At 35.9% G+C, this 19981-nt stretch overlaps 1 protein-coding gene across 1 annotated transcript; it reads left to right on the top strand.

Moving 5' to 3' along the window:
* Positions 1–3135: 3135 nt before the first annotated feature.
* Positions 3136–14081, top strand: LOC137885712 (immunoglobulin gamma-1 heavy chain-like). The gene is given in 8 exon segments (XM_068728058.1): positions 3136–3184; positions 3267–3589; positions 9344–9398; positions 10516–10806; positions 10991–11317; positions 11444–11788; positions 12253–12395; positions 13288–14081. Coding segments are annotated over 8 exon segments (1548 nt in total). The 3' UTR covers positions 13303–14081.
* Positions 14082–19981: the final 5900 nt, after the last annotated feature.

The raw sequence follows: 19981 nt of genomic DNA, 5'->3' as shown, positions 1-19981 counted from the left end.
TGGGGAGGAGGAAACTTTAATCAAAGTAATGCTCTGAAGAACAAGTTCCTTTACCACACACACACCTCTACTAGCTCGGTGACATTAACAGGACAGAATCTGCAGCCTGAGGACACAGCTGTGTATTACTGTGTACGTCAGCCCACAGTGATACAAACCACCAACAGACCTACACAAATACTCAACAACCATGTGTCTCAACCACAAACTTGACATTATATTACTAACTTTACTAGTTCAACTTAACAAGTACCACACATTCTTTCTATTTTTTTATGATAAAACTCTACAAAAAAACAGAAAGTGCTCATATCTCTAGCTGTGATATTGTATTCCACATAAAAGGCCAAGCGACAAAAAAATAAATATAAATAATAATAATATAAATATAACTAAATTAAACTACAACAGAGTGCCGGTTCAGGAGCCACTCCTCCTCATGATACCCTGATGCAAATCTTCAGTGGGTGCAGAGTACTTCAGTCCTGCTGACTGCTCTTGTACTTTGTGTGGAGCATCAGAGGTCACATCTCCAGCCTGAGGATGAAGAACACTCTCACTCTTCTGCTGCTGGCTCTCTCTCTGCCCTGTGAGTTCTCCTGTTTCATCTTTTATCAGACAACACCCAATAATGGTGGAGCAGAAAACTTCCCTGATGACTGTCTGACTTTCTTCTGTGGTTCTTCTCTCCTTTCATCTCATCAGGTTGCACAGGTCAGAAGATGGAGTCCATCCCTTCCAGTTCAGTAGTGAAACAGCCCGGGGAGACTCTCAGTCTCTCCTGCAGGGGATCTGGCTTCACATTTAGCTGCTGTGCCATGAGCTGGATAAGACAACCTGCAGGAAAAGCTCTGGAATGGATAGGGGTTGGCTTTTCTAGTGCCAGTAGTAACACTTATGCCAGCAGTGTGCAAGGCCGTGTAGAAATCAGTAGAGATGACAGCAACAGCATGGTGCATCTGAGACTGTCCAATTTGAAGCCAGAGGACTCTGCTGTGTATTACTGTGCCAAAGATGCACACTGGTTAAAGGAAGCAGAGAGGCTTTACAAAAACCTCAACAATATGTTTTCACAAGTACCTACAGGTGGCAGTAGAAGACATGGAGTCAGATGACAGTAAGGAGAGTAGGACATCGATGGAATCAAATCAGCTCACAGCTCAGTTTTAAAAGCTTGTCATCCAACTACAGCAGAAATGAATCCTCAGAAAGTCAGTTTCTCTTACATTACAGCATTATTTACAAAAACAAACAACAAAAAACAACAAGCAGTTATCATCTGAATCATAACTGCATTAGTGGCTGTTGATTAGTCAAACTACAGAAATGTTTGTGTTCATTAACAATTTAAAATGTCTGAAATTCAAATTCCACCTTTTCTTTTCGTGGGATGAAGAACACAAGAGGCGGAACACATTTGCCAAAATGCAACCTCGAAACCTGACGGCTATCGTCTGACGATGATTCTGCTTATTATTGGTTTGAAATTAGTTCGTAAACTGGCTACTTTTGAAACAATCTGGTCGTACAAGGCGTCACTCAACTCTAACTCAACTTGCTAATCGGACTGTGAACAATGAGCAGTGCACAGAAAAGGAAGTCTTGGACTATCTGCTACAACCGATCCCCAAAAATGTGGCTCCTTGCCCCCAGAGGCTTATCCCTCGTCAGACTGAGAGCTGATGGGTTCTGAGATTGACAATATAATAAAGCCAGCACTTTGATGACTTAATAAAAATGTATGTTTAAGTCTCATCATTATGATGAGACTTAAACATTATTATGTTAAGTTTACTATGCAATGTGAGAAGTTAATTATTGGGAGTTATTAAAAATCTGCTTCACTGCTTCTGTAAATGTCCACCCTGAGATATATAAGTGTGAAGGATGATGATCACAATGTTCTTACTGACAGGAGTTTGGAGTGAGATCAAACTGGACCAGTTTCCAACAAACAGCAAAGTGATCTTAATGAAATCTGGGTTTTCTCACCACCTGCAAAAGTACTTTAATCCATCCACATTTATCTATATAGTTTAATGATGTTTCATAGCTTACAGTTATCGACAGAGTTATTTCAATTGTTAAGGCTTTATATAATACACAATTGCCAATTTAATATTCACAAGTATACAAACCATGAATTTTATGAAACAAGTTTGAAAGGAGATTAAGAGAAACAAGCTGAAACAATATTTGATGAGACAGCTAGCTTGAAAATATCGGATCAGAATATAATTGACTCACAGCTGTTCACTGTTCATAAACTGTTTCAATATTCAAAAGGTTTTCCTCCACAGGTGTGAAGTGTGAACAGCAACAGTGACTCTAAACGGACAAAAGGTGAAACCTGAAGACACTGCTGTGTATTACTGTGCCAGACATACAAACTGTTTAAAGTCACCAGAGAAGCTTTACAAAATATTTAAAGGACACATTTTTACAAAGAGTTAGGAGATCTGAAATATGATGGTAGCTAGAGCAGAATGTCATCGTTTGTTTTTTTGTTTTGTTTTTTTACATAGGTGGCGGAAGCGCTGCAAAGAACCACAATATGTCAACTGACATAAACAGTAGAACACAACTACTGATGATTGTATATTTGTCCAAATCAAACCCAAGTTACTTTTTGATCTAATCTAATGATCCAACCATTGATCAGTATAAACAGTGGATCTACAGTACATATGTCAGGGTAAAGTACAATCTGAAATCTGTTTCTAAACACATTATTCATGTTAAAATAACAGCTTAAAACATGAGAAAAGATTTAACTATAGTATCCAGTTGTGGAGTCAGACAGTTAAACTGTTTTTCACCATTTAAATTAAAACAAATCTTTTTTGAATACTTGACGATTTGTTGATCATTCAAATTTGACTGAAACATACTGTGACAAACTCAGAACAAATTTATATTTATATTACTATTAAATGTTGCTCTTTAGTTACTTGATTGTGACTTTTATCAACACATTACAACTAATATTTATTCACAAATTACAGGAAAAGATCCAAGTCTGATCCAGCTGTGTCCTTCCTGTGAGGAGGAGTCAATGCAAAACTCAGACGTCTTCCACCTCTACTTATGTGACTGCAGAGAGGAGGACAGAGGACAGTGGACACACAGTGTAACATGATGGACTATAGGACAGGACTGCTGCTCTTCACTATCTGCTGGGCAGGTGAAGATAGTCACTGATCTTTGTCTTTGATGGCTTTTCTTTGTGTCACCACCTTATTTCACATTTTCTATTCTCTTGACAGGTGTTGATGGTCAGACTCTGACAGAATCTGAACCAGTGGTTAAAAGGCCTGAAGAATCACACAGGTTGATCTGTACAGCCTCTGGATTTGACTTTAGCAGCTCTTGGATGGCCTGGATCAGACAGGCTCCTGGAAAAGGACTGGAGTGGATGGCGAGCATCGAATATGACAGTGATCGTATCTTCTACTCTCAGTCAGTTCAAGGCCGGTTTACCATCTCCAGAGACAACAGCAGACAGCAGGTGTATCTGCAGATGAACAGTCTGAAGACGGAAGATTCTGCTGTTTATTATTGTGCTCGAGACCCACAGTGACTGGAGCTGGTTGAGCAGCTGTACAAAATCCTACAATACTAATTCTTACTGTGCTAATATACTAAGAAATACTTCCATTTTTTGTATCTGTTGTTTTTAATAAAATCATGATCAAGGCCAGCATCAACCATAAACAATATCTAATAAAAATATGAATAAAAAAATATCCGACAAATATAAAATTGTTATAGCTTGATCAGTAGTGACTGCAGCTTCATGTGATTAAAGTTGTAGCTCACTATCTCAAATATGAATACACAAGTACAAACCATAAATTATACGAAATCAGTTTGAAAAGAGAAAAAAAATTGAAAAATAGTTGATCACAGAGCGAGCTTGTGTGAATCAAAATATAATGAGAAAGGTCCACGATCCAAAATATGTTCTAAACATTGGTGTATGATAAAACATGACGACAAGAACTACGGTGGCCCTCTGGTAAGGAGCTACTCTTATCAATACTCTGTTCTTTTTAATGACTAAATAATTGCCTTTAAAAACACACATAACATTTGAAAAACAAATAAATTCAGAACAGGATAAGAATGTATTCATTATTTAGATATAACAAATTATTGTTTCTAAAGCAGCAACAGTTATCTTTACAACAGCAAAGTCACTTCATAAAGTCATTAATCTCTCACTGGAAGCAAATCTAAAATGTCAATAAAACACACATTTCTGAGTGAAGTTCATAAATGATAATAATCAATAATGAAGAACACAGACATCAGATATATCTTTATATTTTTTAAATGCATTGGGCCGATCATGCTGCGTTTATGTGCAGACAGAGCCGACTGAAACACGTTTCACATTGGTATTGTATGTATTGATAAAGTTTTGGCTTTGTGCTTTATTGCAGTAAGCAATAAAGTTGTGAGCACTGTTACAACAGTAACAGTAACAAGTGAAGTAGTCGTCAACTCGAGTAATCTTCACTTCCCCTGGTTCACTTCAGTGTCTCCACCGCAGCTCAGTCATTATCAACTAAAGAAAACATAGTTATGAATATTATATTCCATTTCTGCCAAATAATCCCCCTAAATGTTACACACGGTTCCTTTAACGCAAATTGAATTAAAATATGTCAGACAAACTTAAAATCAACTGACTTGGAGGAAACTGATTCTACACTTCCACCAAACAATAAACTGAGAGCCAAGTGCATTCTAGTTCTATGCTCCCTGTGAGGAGGAGTCAATGCAAAACTCAGACGTCTTCCAGCTCTACTTATGTGACTGCAGAGAGGAGGACAGAGGACAGTGGACACACAGTGTAACATGATGGACTATAGGACAGGACTGCTGCTCTTAACTATCTGCTGGGCAGGTGAAGACTTTCACTTTTGTTCTACCAATTCGAATTTAGTTAGAAAAATATGTCAACTGTGTGTGTTTGGCTCTGTTCTGATTCTGCTTTTCTCTCCAGGTGTTTCCAGTCAGACTCTGACTGAGTCTGAATCGGTGGTAAAGCGCCCTGGAGAATCCCACACACTGACCTGTACATATGCAGGAATATCAGATGACGATGCTCATATCAGCTGGATCAGACAAGCTGAAGGAAAAGGACTGGAGTGGGTTGCCTACATTTCTGCTCCGAGTGGAGGCACTAAAGCTTATTCCACGTCAGTCCAGAATCGCTTCACCATTTCCAGAGACAACAACGTGGACCAGGTGTCTCTGCAGATGAACAGTCTGACGACTGAAGACTCTGCTGTTTATTATTGCGCTCGAAGGCCACAGTGATACAGGAAGCCACAGAGCTGTACACAAACTCCTGCAGCTGCTACTGTATCAGTCACTGATAGAAAGCATTCTGAATTAAAATAAATTAAAATACCCCATTAATTACATCTGATGTTTGCCCATCTTATATTTCCTATCTTAATATAAATCTAATTGAATTACTGATGAAAAAAATAGATACAAAATATTGATATTGTCTATGAGGGATGATAATGATAAGTGACCACAAACAAAGTGATGAAAGCACACAACGCATTCAAAATTGGGTTTTGAAATTAAATTTTCAACAGTAATTTTTAACTGTTCACATAATGCAACTGTATATCTGCTTTCTATATAATTAAAGTTAATTACATTTATTTGTATAGCCCAAAATCACAAATTTGCCTCAGAGGGCTTTACATTCTGTAGACATCCTCTGCCCCAGGACCCTCGCATCGGAACAAGTAAAACTTCCCAAAAAGGACGAACAGAGGGGAAAAATGGAAGGATGGACCAATTAAACTCAGATGAATTCAAAGTTGGGCAGCTATCTGTCTCGCTGAAAACAACTTGAGGTCAAAGAGACATCGTGACGGCCTCTGACCCTCGTTGTGTTTGGTTTTCTCTACAGGTTGTCTGCAAGTAGAGACGGGTGGCGCCATCTAACTTGAAGGCCAAATCCCAATCTCCACCCTAAGGCCTAAGCACTAAACCCTCATGTCACCTTTGTGCGCACGCTGTAGTGCTTGAGTAAGAAATAACATCGCTGAATAAAGGATGAGATGGATAACTCATCCATCTCATCCTTTATTACCTCTTCAACTGACAACAGATCTTTCTTTTGGTCTTTTCCGTTTAGTTTTAAAATGTTTGCAGTGATCTGCTGTACATATGGAATGATACAAATATTGATTTTCTTTTAAGCAGTAAATAAATGCTACTGATATATGCTGTCTTCTACTATTATCTAATGATGATAAAACTTGTAAATTCATTAGATAATAATCATATCATACAATGTAATGTCAATGACATGTGTTATTACAACAAACAATAAACCTTTTAGTAAAATGTAAATGACAACATGTCATGTATTAAAAATATGATTATTTAGGTTCTTTTGAGAAAAAAAATGTGATTTCATGTTTAATCATTTTGTTGACGGCATTTGCTTCAATCAATATACATTTGGACAAAAACATCCCTTCGCCATGTGAACATTATTGTGTGCTTGTGTTAAACAGAAAAGCTTCTGAAGATATTGTTGTTACAGGCCAACAAACATTTCTTCAGTTTCCTGTATAATTCTAAACATATCATCTTTAGCCAGACGCTTTCTCACTCTCTGCACCTCTGGGACCACACCGGAAACTTTTCAGAAACTGTCAGAACTACAAACAAAACTTCCTTTCAGCGAGAGAAATATTTTACTGTATATATCAGCATGTATACTTTATACTCAAATTACATTTTTTTTTGCAATCTGCAAAAACATAGTTATCATCCTTGATAGCTTGATATTTTATTAAAATAAACTTTATAGTTTCGGTGATTTAAAAAAAAAATACTTTCAAACATTAAATGATTTGTTTGCAACAAATAAAATAAATAAAAAACAAATAAAAATGATATCATGAAATCATGTTAATAATACACATATGATAATCTTTTGTAATCTTTTGCACCTCTTAAAGCATTTTATATATACAGTTATGGTTACAGACTCTGTCTCTACCTCTCCACATTCATATTTTGAGGGTAATTAATTTGCAATAAAAGGAGACAATATGCAGAATAAACAAAGTTAAAAATGTATTTGACTGATAGCATTATTTGTTTGTTTTTTTACAAATGTTCTGTAGATCCTAATAATAAAGTTTTCGCAAAATCTTTTGGGTCCACAATAAAAGTTCACATCTTCTCTATTTTCATGAGGCAAAAAGAACAACAAACCTCCACGATGTCACCATCAGCGCTGGACTGGGACAAAAAAAATGGTCCTTGGCATTTCACCACAGTTGATCACACACCACCCATCTTCGTGCTCCCCGAGGTATAAGCCTACCAACCGTGCCACTTATCATATGATAATTCAATATGATCATTTATTGTCTTTCAATGAAATCGTATAATTAAGAAATCATTTATCGAGCTATCAAGAAAATCTGAATTGATAAGAGTTCTACCCGAATACATCAGTCTAGATACATCTGATTACTCTATTTGTGTGCATGCATGAATGCGTATCGTCAGGTCATAGCTTGAAATATTAATTCATCCCCTTTAATTTCACTTGATTTTATTTTGCACTAATGTTCTTAAATGAGAAAATACTCTACTTTTCATTTTAGTCAAGTATTTAATTCACACATGAGTATAAAAAAGGCGTTACCATGTGGTTATTTCACATAAACTATTCATTCATTTATTTATTAAATTACCAGAAAACAAGCTATACAAGCAAGCTTGTGATATATATCGTAAATGACATATCTGAATACACGACCTAGGCCATATCGCCCAGTTCTAGTGCAACTACCTAAAAACACTAAAGCTGTGAGAGATCAATGAGTGAGAGGGAATCAAGGAAGAATGGGAGAGAAGAAACATAATAAATACCTTCAAAAGGTGACGTCTCAAGTGTATACTCCACTGTGATGAAAAGGGCTTTCTACAAGGACATACAGTAGAGTAGCCAGTGGCCTTAAAGCCCAAATGTGTTGTCCTCTGGCACATTCGAATGCCACTATTCCATCACATCGGTCACTGATATAAAGGGCAAGTTGTTTAAAAAGAAATCAGAATATCTTTCTCAACACTATGCTTTTGTCACAAGTTTTCCTTTGGGAAACAAAAAGCAGAGTTTACACACCATCAGGTTGATCAACTCTTGCTATGAGGCTGAGCTGCACTTCATCTGTACAACAATAACACAAAATGATACATGTCTTTCTTGACCCCTCATATATCGGTAGTTTGACAAAAGGACCCAATTAAACAAAACTCTACTCATTTAAACATTTACCATTGCTTTGATGTTTCAATTTTAATTTATCAATTTTACAACAATATCAAAAAGGTCAGTAACTATATTATCGATTGTTTGTTTTTTTCATTTGAATGTGTTTAGTTCAAAGTCCAAGCTGGAAGTGTAACAGCTTTTTTTGAAAAGAAAATTATGTTTTTTTTAAACCAAAATAGCATTTCTAAACTATTATTGCAAATTATGATGCTACAGCCATATTTATCTGAATAAAGGATTTTGACCACCATTTAGTGGGTTGGTGTTGTATCAAAATACACTATTGTTTATGTTGATAAAATGTCCTTGGAGTCTTTTTTTAATATATATATATATATATATATATATATATATATATATATATATATACACACACACATAGTAAATACAGTAGTATGCATAGTAAATGGTAAATTAACAAACTAAATCGGACTAAAATCAATGACAAACTGATTAAAAATATGTAAAATACAAAATGCAAATTAGGAATCTTACAACCTTCAATATAGTTTTGTTGATTAGAATATAAGTTTTGTTTTATTCTTACCCACTGCTGACAATACGTCTCCAGTGCAGGAAACTGTGGTTTTGTTTTTGTAGTAGGGTTTATCACAGTGATGGGCTGGGGTGGGGGGCACTGAGATATAGAGCCATACAAAAACCTAAGAGCAAACACTTTACACTCTCATGATGATACATGAACAGGACAGACTAGTTCTCATTGGAATATGAAGTAACTACTGTGTTTATCACTTTAATAAGGAGATTAGTAACTAAAAGTTAGTTCATAAGTAGATTAAAGTCACAGTTTGTGCACAGACGCAAATGTCATCTTCCAGTAAAATAACTTTCACAACTGATTAAGAATCAGCGAAAAAAGAAAAAACCTCACAGGATACTATCATGGCATTATTCTGACCAGGATTTCTGTGTATTTCAGTCACTTAATGAGGTTTTAATGCATCTTTCTGGTACGTTAGGTTTTTGTTCAAGCAGTGAGTGGAGATGCAGCACTGTGATGCTTTCGACTACTGGGGAAGTGGGACTGAAGTCACAGTATCGTCAGGTAAGTCACATTTAAACATTATATTTTTACTGCAAAGATTATTGATTTTTTTTAAATTGGTTATTAGTGGTAGAGAAGTTTACTTCATGGTCTTATTCAGGTTTACATTGATGTTGGACAAACTAGAGAGCAGGCAGATGTTTCTAATGCAGCTGTTTCTTAGAAAGCATTTAAAAAAGTTATTCTTTGGCATTATCTCTGATTGCAAGAAGAATTTATTCAGATGGATTGTAATTGCAGCTGTTGAATGTTTGCATCATTGTAGTCACATTATTATCCAATGTATTTTCTATTACCATTTTCTACTATTAATTATACTGTTTTACAGTTTTGAAATAGGAATATGCTATTTATATATACACATAAGATAAACCTGACTTTGTTCCTTCAAAATGGTTTGTGAAATTTTCAAATCCATCAACAATAAGCTGCATTTTGATTATTTACTGATAAACTTATTTTGTAGTTTTGTAGTTACAGTCTGTACATGGTTATAACGATAACCAAAAGCATTTTTAATATTATACCCAAAGTGTTCAGTGTTAAATAAATGAATAGGCCATTATGAGAATAGGTTGCAATAATTGAACAATATAAAAAGTATGACATAATATTTCAGAGAGCTCTGTAGTTATATTACATATTTAGTTATTTGTATAATTATAAAATTGATATCATCTTTTAACGCCAAACACTCATTTATCAGCAACTCTGCTCCGTTTGTCTGGTTCAACTCCGGGACTAAAGATAAATGGTTGGCTTGCGAACGGCTTCTACCCAAAGAGTATCGGACCAATGCAAGACATGGCAAAAATGTTTTAAATTGATTAAATATATCACAAAACGGTGCAGTAATACATATAAGTTACATTGCATAAACTCAGATCCAGTATGTTTACATCTGTGTGCTGAACAGATGTGCAAAAATAACCATGAGGACATTCTTTATCCAGAAGTAATATTCATTAAAATACCCCTTGGGCAGATTTCTCTGTCTTCAGCTTCATCATACAATAATGTGCAATATTTTATTGATTAACTTTTAGACACACAATTGATCATCTGTGTATATTTATTTGACTTATATTGGTATTTATATGTTTTGACACTTTCACAGAAACGGCTGCATCACCAACTCTGTTCCCTCTGGTTAAGTGCGGACCTGAGGCTGCAGGTACAATCACTGTTGGTTGTCTTGCACGCGACTTCTACCCAAAGAGTCTTACATTCCAGTGGACCGATGCCAGCGGGACCACCCTGTCTTCTGTGCAATATCCTCCAACTGAGAAGAACAACAAATATACAGGAGTCAGTTTGCTCCAAGTATCAGATACTGACTGGAATTCAAGGTCTTTTAATTGTTCTGTGACTCACCCAGGAGGCACCAACAGCGTCAAATTGGAAAAAAGTATGGTTCCCTTACTGTATGTCTATGAGTACACATTATCTTGTTAATCTTATTTTATTCAGAAACTGTTCTGTAATAATACCCGTTTCTCATGTTTAACCTAATCTGTCTGGTATTTTACATTCACATTTGAAATGAATTAATAGTCTGAGCTCTATTTCTGCTCCTTCCTCCACATGCTTAGAGGCCTCTTCTCCTCCAACTTTGGCAGCTCATATCACAATGACACTGAAACCACCAAGTCCCAAAGAAATCTTCATCAACAACCAGGCAAAGTTGGAATGTGAAATTACTGGCCAGGACCAGATCACTCTAAACAAAATTGAAATCACTTGGGAAATTAATGGACAAACTGTGACGGACAACATCTCTCCAACAACAAACTCCGGAGTCAAAATCAGCACGTTGACTCGTAGTCGCTCTGAGTGGCAGAGCGTCAAGTACGTGCGCTGTTCTGCCGCTAGTGCCAATATGAAAACAGTTTCTCAAGATCTGATTTTCCACAAAGGAGGTATGTAACTAAGTGATGGAGACTGATTGGTAGAACAGTAATCTGTAAGTCTGGGGAGATCACTCACAATCCTGTCATTATCTAAGTATAGCAAAAGCAAAGCTTAAATATGAACCTCTCTTTCAGATGGGAGGGAGCCAAAAGTAACTGTCCACATCCTCCCAGAGGAAGACATAAGCAAAGGAGACTCAGCTGAGGTCACTCTGGTGTGTCTGGTCTCTAGTCCTGTGCTGCAGGACTACTACGTCGCCTGGTCAGAACAAGGTGGACAAAACGAGAACATCTATACCGATGGCATCAACTTCCCCCCTCAGAAGACCAAACAGGGCTTCTCAGTTACAAGTATTTACAGCACCTCCAAGGAAAAGTGGAACAAGTACGACATGTTCTCCTGCAACGTCTGGCCTGCTGGTAGCGAAAAGCCTATGAAACCCAGAGACGTGTCTAAGGCCCAGAGTAGCTCGAACGAATGTGAGAAATAATAGATTCGGCTATAAATGTGGCATTGTGTGCAAATGTGCTGTTATGTCTGTGTGTACTCTCTGTCATGGGAACCTGTCTTTGTGATTGTAAAAAATAACAGTCAATATGACAATTTACTTGTGTTTGTCATCATATTGTGTTTGAATCTGTCTTTGTCATATTGTCTAACAGCGTGATAAGTGTGCTGTCTGTTTCAAATAAATGTTGCATGAAGAAACTTTTGTTACATGTTCACGCATGACTTTAATATTTTAAAGATTCCTAGTATACTGCACTGATCCACTGTTCAGATGGATTAACGTCCACACGACATATGATAATAATGCTTGATTCCAGTTTATGAGCAGTATTCAAGAGAGAAAAGGGCATCTACGCGTTGTCTTAATAAAACGTTGTTAACATACACACAGACACACACATCTAACCCGCCTATACCTTACATTCTATTCCAGCTTTAAATCTGCATCTTGCTATGAGCTGCACAGATGATGCCATTGAGGAGGATGAGTACAGCAGCCTGTGGTCCACAACCTCCTCCTTCATATTCCTCTTCATATCCTCGCTCCTTTATAACATGATATTCAGCCTGGTCAAGGTAAACATGCAGGCTTTCTCTGCATTTCAGCTGCACTAAGGACTTAAGCCTGCATAAGATACAGTACAGCATTCATACATTCACTGACAATGAGTTTAACCAAGTATGTTACAAGTTATACAATAAAGTAGCATGGAGATAATAAAATAGACTACACATAAAGGCAAGAGCATTTTCACCTCCTGATCTTTGAATAGTTTATCTGTGTGTGTGATAGCTTGTTAAGACTCTAAATTGTCAAGATTTTTATGTGAAAGTTCTTACAGTGCACTCGATCCCGAAAAGGGAGACCATTGTAATGAAAATGATTTCATCCATTAGACTTAATGAAATTAGACAAAAGAGACAAAAATATATATGTAATTGATTATCAGCAATATCTGATTTGTTAATGGACACCAAATCATTCTTTCTGACTGGTGAATTGCTCTATCTGGCCATAACAAACCCGTGATATTACAAGTTTGTTGTGTGGATTTTGATAGACACAATTAGACAGTAAAGTGGTGTAAAAGTGCATCACTTTCACTGAACAGAGTTTATTTGCATGTCCAACCAGCACCAGTGCCTGATCAACATTTAGCAGCAGCAGCAGAGTGAAGAGCCTCACCAGCCACAGAACATGTTTAAATGCCACATCATACCACACAGACGCCATCTTCAAGTACAGATATTATAATTGTTACAGAACAGACTCGCCCTGCAGAACATTCGATGGCTAAAGCTATACTGTAGTGAAGACAAAGAGATCAGTTTACTGTCAATTCTCCAGCTGGATGAATCTCTAGATTGAAGTAATCCATCACACTTTACCACTGTTTAATAATCTGTATTTGAGCAGTCAATATAATATAATATATAAATATATTTGTTTTATTGTTTGTTTTTCCAGATGAAGAGACCGTAAGATGAGATGGATGCAAAGCATGGACTACAGGTCTTCATTTGTTTTCTGACTTTTATATCTAGTTTTAAAAACTTTTACATGAGTGCTAAATTAAATGATTGTCATATATAATGTCACTGAAAATGGATTTCTCTGTAACCTATAGAAAAATAAAGATGCAGTTGTAATTCTTAGTCATTTAGATGAATAGATGTTCTTGCATTTGGCTACTATAGTTGCATTATGAATAGAAAAGTTATGTATTACTTTTCTTGAAGACTTTTAGTGTCAATACAATGTGTTGTAAAGTATTATTAACTTTCATTGACACATAAAATATCAAATTGCAGTGTAGTTGAGATAGATATATTCTGTATGATGTTTTGCATTTTTTTGTTTGAATATAAATCTTAACTTTTCATGTTTGATCATTGTGTTGATTATATTTGCTTTCATCTTTAATTCAATATATATATAATACTTACAATAATACGGACAGCCACATAATTAAATCAATTAAAGAGAGTATGAATATGAGCGATAGTGTGCTTGTGATAAACATGAAAGGCTTTTGTCAAAACACTGAGCTAATGTAAGAACATTTAAAAAGCACACACGCCACATCAAGTCAGCGTACCAGAAACATCTGTTATCAGTTAAGCTCTGAAGGTCTATCCATTTCCTGGCATTTCTAAACATATCATCTTTAGAGAGTCTTTCTGCACCTCGGGGACCACACCTGTAGTAGTGAAACTTTGTGGAAACAGACAGAGCTACAAATAAACTTCCTCGAAACAAGAGACCCATCTTTCACTGTATTTATTTGCATATCGGCATATATCCTGGCATGAAGTGGCTGACATTCATAGTGCAGACACATCACAGACAAAGGCAACGCGAAAAATATGTGAAATACCATGAAGTAGCAGGATAAATTGACAGAGATATCAAATACAGAAATGTATAAACAACATACAAGTAAATGCAGGACCTGCAGGGTATGAAATAGCAAATACAGTATATTTCTGTATTATGTTATTTGTTTGGCTGTGTGGTGCCGAGTAGTAAGTTCATGTTTGATCTAGAGATGAATCATTTCATAGCGTTCTTTTTTGGTATCTAGAACATCATGGCAGCACACAGCAATAGGAGCTGGAAGCTTGAGATCGTGTGTAATGAGTGTGGCTTTGTAGCTTCTTTTTAGTTTTGTATTGAGAGTGTCTCTCATTGCCACAGCTTGACTGACTGGGATATTATAAGAAGATGCAGATGCTTATATGGCAGTTAAAATATGATTCCTGTAGTTACATTTTCTCAAAATCATCACCAGCAGCATTTACAGCATCCTCAGCAGATCAAGCTGTAACCAGAATATGGATGACGGTGCTGCTAGTATGTGTTTCCCCTCTAATTCATTCTCACATAGGTGACTGTGAATCATTATTCCTTTGTGTTTCTTGCTGGTCCCTGATTTGTTGCACACGGGAACCAAAGACGGGATTAAACGCTCAAGATTGTGGGTGCACTTTACCGGAATGCAGATACAAGCAGAGCAATGCATGCAAAAAAGCTGCTGCGCGTAAAGGTGGTAACAACATTTAGAGGAAATGCACATTGAAAAAATGTGGCATTTAAGCACATTAACTGTATTATCTTTATTTTAATTATTTGTTCATGAAACATATATTCCATTACAAATTCTATATTTTTTTTCCTGCTCAGATCAGCCATTTCAACAACATCTGTTTTTAAGTATTATCTTTTGTGCCGTTGTAAACATTCATTAATAACATACCAATATTTTGCACAGCTTGAACTACAACTTCTTCTAAACTATGTATTAATTCTTCATAGTTATTTATTAGGTTATTTGTCAGTTATTAAATCAACATGTGTACTATCTGCTCCTCAGACTCACTACTTGAGTCATAGCTACCAGCTGAACACTTTCACTTTGTGAAATATTTCCAGACATCAGCTTGCTGAAGTGCTGGAGGGACATCTTCGGTGTACAGCCAGCTGGTTAGCAGAAGTCAGAAAAGTGAGTAAGGACTGCCATCTTGTGGAGAGATTTTGTAAGAACATGGAAAGGATGTGATTGGGAACACATAATATCAATGTGCTTCTATTATGTTACGATAAATAGAAGTACTAAAGAGGGTGCATTTTTGGGGGAAAAAAACAAATTAAGTATTGTTCTCTTCTATTTGTAAAACAATCTCTCTCTTTCTCCTTTCTCTAAACCGGTTCAGTAGGAAACTTTGTTTTCCTGACAAAGTAAAAAACAACATGTGGCTTCTTGACTCTCTTCTTAACCCCAGCCCTCCATTTACAAAGCTGAGTCAGCGTATACAATGTCACAGTTATATAATCTAATTCAAGTCAATACAACTGCAATACGATATGATGTTAAACGTTTGATGACCCCGTGACACTGCTGATTCAACTCTGTGGTAATTTACGAAGCAAAGTGTTTCCAATATTCTGTCACCGCATGTATTTATGCACGTACGATTTTATATATTTATAATGAAATATTATTTTCCCATCTCTTCAAATTGTTCAGTATTAATGAAAACATTTTAAACAGTTTGTACACATTCACATTCTGAGACCAGACTAAATGTATGTGCATGACTATTTCAACTAAAAGCCATGAAAACTAAGTTAAATATTTCCTTAGTAATTTTAGTTGTCATTGAAAAATATTAGTACAGTAAAAAAGTGAGCTCCCATCAAACGTACAAAATATAACAAAACCCCATAAATACGTACAATGTCTTTGCTGATACTCCAAAGAAGCACACACATAATAAAGTTACTGAAAGATGTATACAAAATCCATCTAATTAGTCCTGCCATTGAACAAAGTTATTGCATAATAACAGAAAACAAGTGTATATTGTACAATGGTCATTATAATCCCACAAAAGCTGGTTTTAAGTTTTACTTAACTTAACTAATATTCATTTTTAAAAATAGTGAAAAATAGTATTGTGTATTTCAGAGAAGGGTATGACAGCAGAGGTTTTTGTATTGTGATGTTTCATTGTGTACCAGGGTGGCCACAGTGATTCACACCGTTACAAAAACCTCTAAAGAGATGCAAAGGTCTGCATGCTGTAAATGAAAGCTGCATGTAGACACTCGAAGGAAGCTGTGGCTTCTTTAAAATACAGTGAGCCAAAGCAACTGAAATGATCAATATGCAGAACTTTCAAAACTTAATAAATGACTGGGCAGTGTTTGACACTAATACAGTACTCCCTATAGTACCCAACCTACAAAAAATATATTGGGTATGAAATATGCATCATCATGTCAGAGGCTTTTTCTTTGTTTTATGCTACAGTGCTTTTGTTTCTCATTCAAATGACATGGATGTCATTTGTCCATTTATGCAGTTTTACCACACAATGTAACTGTATAAATGTACTTGTTTTATTCCTGTAAAACTACCACTCCTAAATAAATATATATATATATATATATATATATATATATATATATATATATATATATATTTATATATATATAAATATATATAAAAATATCTATATATATATATATATATATATATATATATATATATATATATATATATATATATATATATATATATATATATATTAAATAAATCATCAGGAAACCTTTGCAGAGCCAATTCCTTCCACATGATTAGATCTTAACATTACTAAATGAAATTTTAAAAAACTCTCTTGTTTAAGGTAAAAGCATTTGTGTGCCATCACAGCCAGTGTGCAGGGTGGAGTTTTTGTATGGACTTACATCACAGTGCAGTATAACGGCCACAGTGACACAGCATGTGACAAAAACCTCCTTCCACTGAGAAAGAGATGTAGTGTTCATACGGAAAACAAGTAGGTGACACAATCGTCCAACAATACAACAAAACAGAGATGTAGAAATATCGACAATAATGTGATCTTACACTAATGGATGTATCAGGCAACAGGGGCTTAGAAGCAGTAAGTTTTAATATAAAAAGCTAAAAATTAACTATATCAGGTTTTTGTATGAGCATGTGGCACTGTGTATGGGATGGCAACCACAGTGATAAGTGGCAATACAAAAACCTGTCCTGAAGTGAAGCCCAAAGTCACTGTGCCTAAAAAAACAGATCATTTCCCAAAAATAATTAGACCCTGAAGAAAAAGTATAATGGACTAGTGGTAGGGTAAAAACAAAAAGTAGAATCCTGTAACAACAGAAAACAATCTGGAAAAGGTTGACTCAACCCATGATCTTAAATGTTTTATTAGGCTATGTCTTCATCATGATTGCGTTGGACTTTTTGTACAGCATGATCAAATAAATAAGTAAATCATTTAAAAACCATCCTCGGGGAACATTTGCACTGGAGATTCCTTTAAAATTAGTAAACATTAGTATTACTTGTTAAACTAATATGAAAAACACTATATTTAAAGTACAGTAGCAGCATTAGTGTGTTAAGATAGCCGGCGTCCTGGTTGGAGTTTTTGTATGGCGTTATATCACAGTGCATTATGGCAGCTATGGTGCACAGTGATACATTATGTGACAAAAACCTCCTTCTGCTAAGAAGGAAAAGCTTTGCATGGTGCTGATAAACAGGTCAGAAGATAAACTCTTGCTAGGAAAAACTAAAATGTTTACAGACTGACAATAATGCAAATTTAAACAAAGGATTGAGTTAGGTTTCCTTAGCAGACAGGGGATCATGTACATATTCACAAAGAAAAAACTAAATCAACAACTATTAGATGTCAAATGGCATAATTAAAATACAATGGGGCAAAAGTGGAATGTTTTTTCATGAAAACTGAAATATAGTGCATACTTATTAAAGGAGAACATAATACGGACTGTTTCATGATTGCCCCTGAGTACATACAGTACAAAAACTAGCAAAGCACCATATCAGGCAACGGTTTTTGTATGAGTATGTGGCACTGTGTATATGGGGGCAGCCACAGTGATATAGGGCAATACAAAAACCTGGTCTGAACTGAGGCACAAAGTCACTGTGTCTCAGGAAAAAGAGAAGATCAGATTATTATTTTTTTTCAGTTTTAGCCTGATAATATATTTCACAAACTGAAAAATGTACTACTTACAGTTCATTTGATGTTAATAAGTATTTAATTATCAAAATAACTACTATTACCACCCATCTTTTTTTTAACACATTATTTTAAATTGCTGTTCTATAATAAGACACACAGTGTTGAACTAAAGATGACAACCTATTGTGTTGGGTCACCCAAACTTTGGATGATATGACTGAAAAAATACACTGGGAGTAATGCATCATCCTGGCAGAACCTACAGTCTTGTTTTATGCTTCAGAAGATATTTCTCATTCAAATTTAGGGGGATGTTATATGTCCATTATTTTACTGCACAATGTAGATCAATAACAATATTTATATATGTTTGTTTTATTATATCACTATTGCCCTTTTCAGGAGTGTGTAACAACATGACCAAATCAAAAATAAATAGCTATTAAATAAACAACATCAGGGAACATTTGCACTGCAGATTCCTTTCCTATGATTAAACCTTAATTTGACTTATTAACTAATATGAAAAACACGACAGTAAATGAGTTTGTCAAGACAACCAGTGTGTAGGGTGGAGTTTTTGTATGGAGTTATATCACCGTGCACTATAGCAACCACAGTGATACATCATGTGACAAAAACCTCCTTCCCCTGAGAAGGAAACGCTGTGAATGAGGCTGATACAGATAAGTGCCGCTCTCCACCAAGTGTGTCTGCAGCGACAACGTTTGATTGAATGAATACAACCCTGGGCTGTAAAGTGTCATCAAACAGACTTTCTTCAAAGTCAAACAAGCAGCAATGTATGCAACCACCTGGCTCAAAGATGATGTACAATACACTTCACACAATCTTACCAAAACCAAAATTAAACTCATTAAGCTGTCTGCTTAACAGCGGCAAAGTTGCAGTAGTTGCAGCGTTGTACAGCAGCGTGTGTACCGGTAGTTCTGTTAGCTGTTAGTCCACACACCCTTCAACACAAAACAGTAAAAGTGAGCCAACTGTTTTCCCCCACTGTGTCTCTGGCTGCAAAGAAGTGGCTCAGAGTTACGCTTTCTGTTAGCCATTAGCCAAACACGCCTCCATTCCACTAGCTGTTAGCCAGACACACTGTCCACAACACAAAAAATTAAAAACGTTTTGGGCCGGTTAAGAGCAGTGAGTGAGGCATCAACAGGCAGTCAATGTCAGTATGATACAGGCAATAAAAGGGGTTTGAGAAACTGTGCATCACCTCAACAATGAGAGCTCCTTGACATTAAATATTATGCAGTTTGCTGCAGCAGCAAGATTAGCTGTGGACAGACACAGAGGTGCACAGTCACTCACAGACACACAGACACACACACACACACAGGCAAGCGATCACATGATTGTCCTGGCGGAGACATTAATAACAATAATTCATATTAATGGTATTATTAGTATTTTCTTTATTTTTTTAAACATCATGAATAAACCTAAACATTTCTTGTTAAACTAATATGAAAAACACACTATAGATAATGTAACAGCATTTGTGTGTCGCGATAGCCAGTGTGCAGGGTGGAGTTTTTGTATGGAGTTTTATCACAGTGTAGATATAGCGGGAGCTATGGCAGCACAGTGATACATCATGTGACAAAAAC

Source organism: Cebidichthys violaceus, unplaced genomic scaffold (assembly GCF_023349555.1).
Source record: "Cebidichthys violaceus isolate CVI_PGR_0920_01 unplaced genomic scaffold, fCebVio1.0.p SCAF_40, whole genome shotgun sequence".
In the NCBI taxonomy this organism is placed as follows: domain Eukaryota; kingdom Metazoa; phylum Chordata; class Actinopteri; order Perciformes; family Stichaeidae; genus Cebidichthys; species Cebidichthys violaceus.
This window is presented reverse-complemented; position numbering and strand designations above follow the sequence as displayed.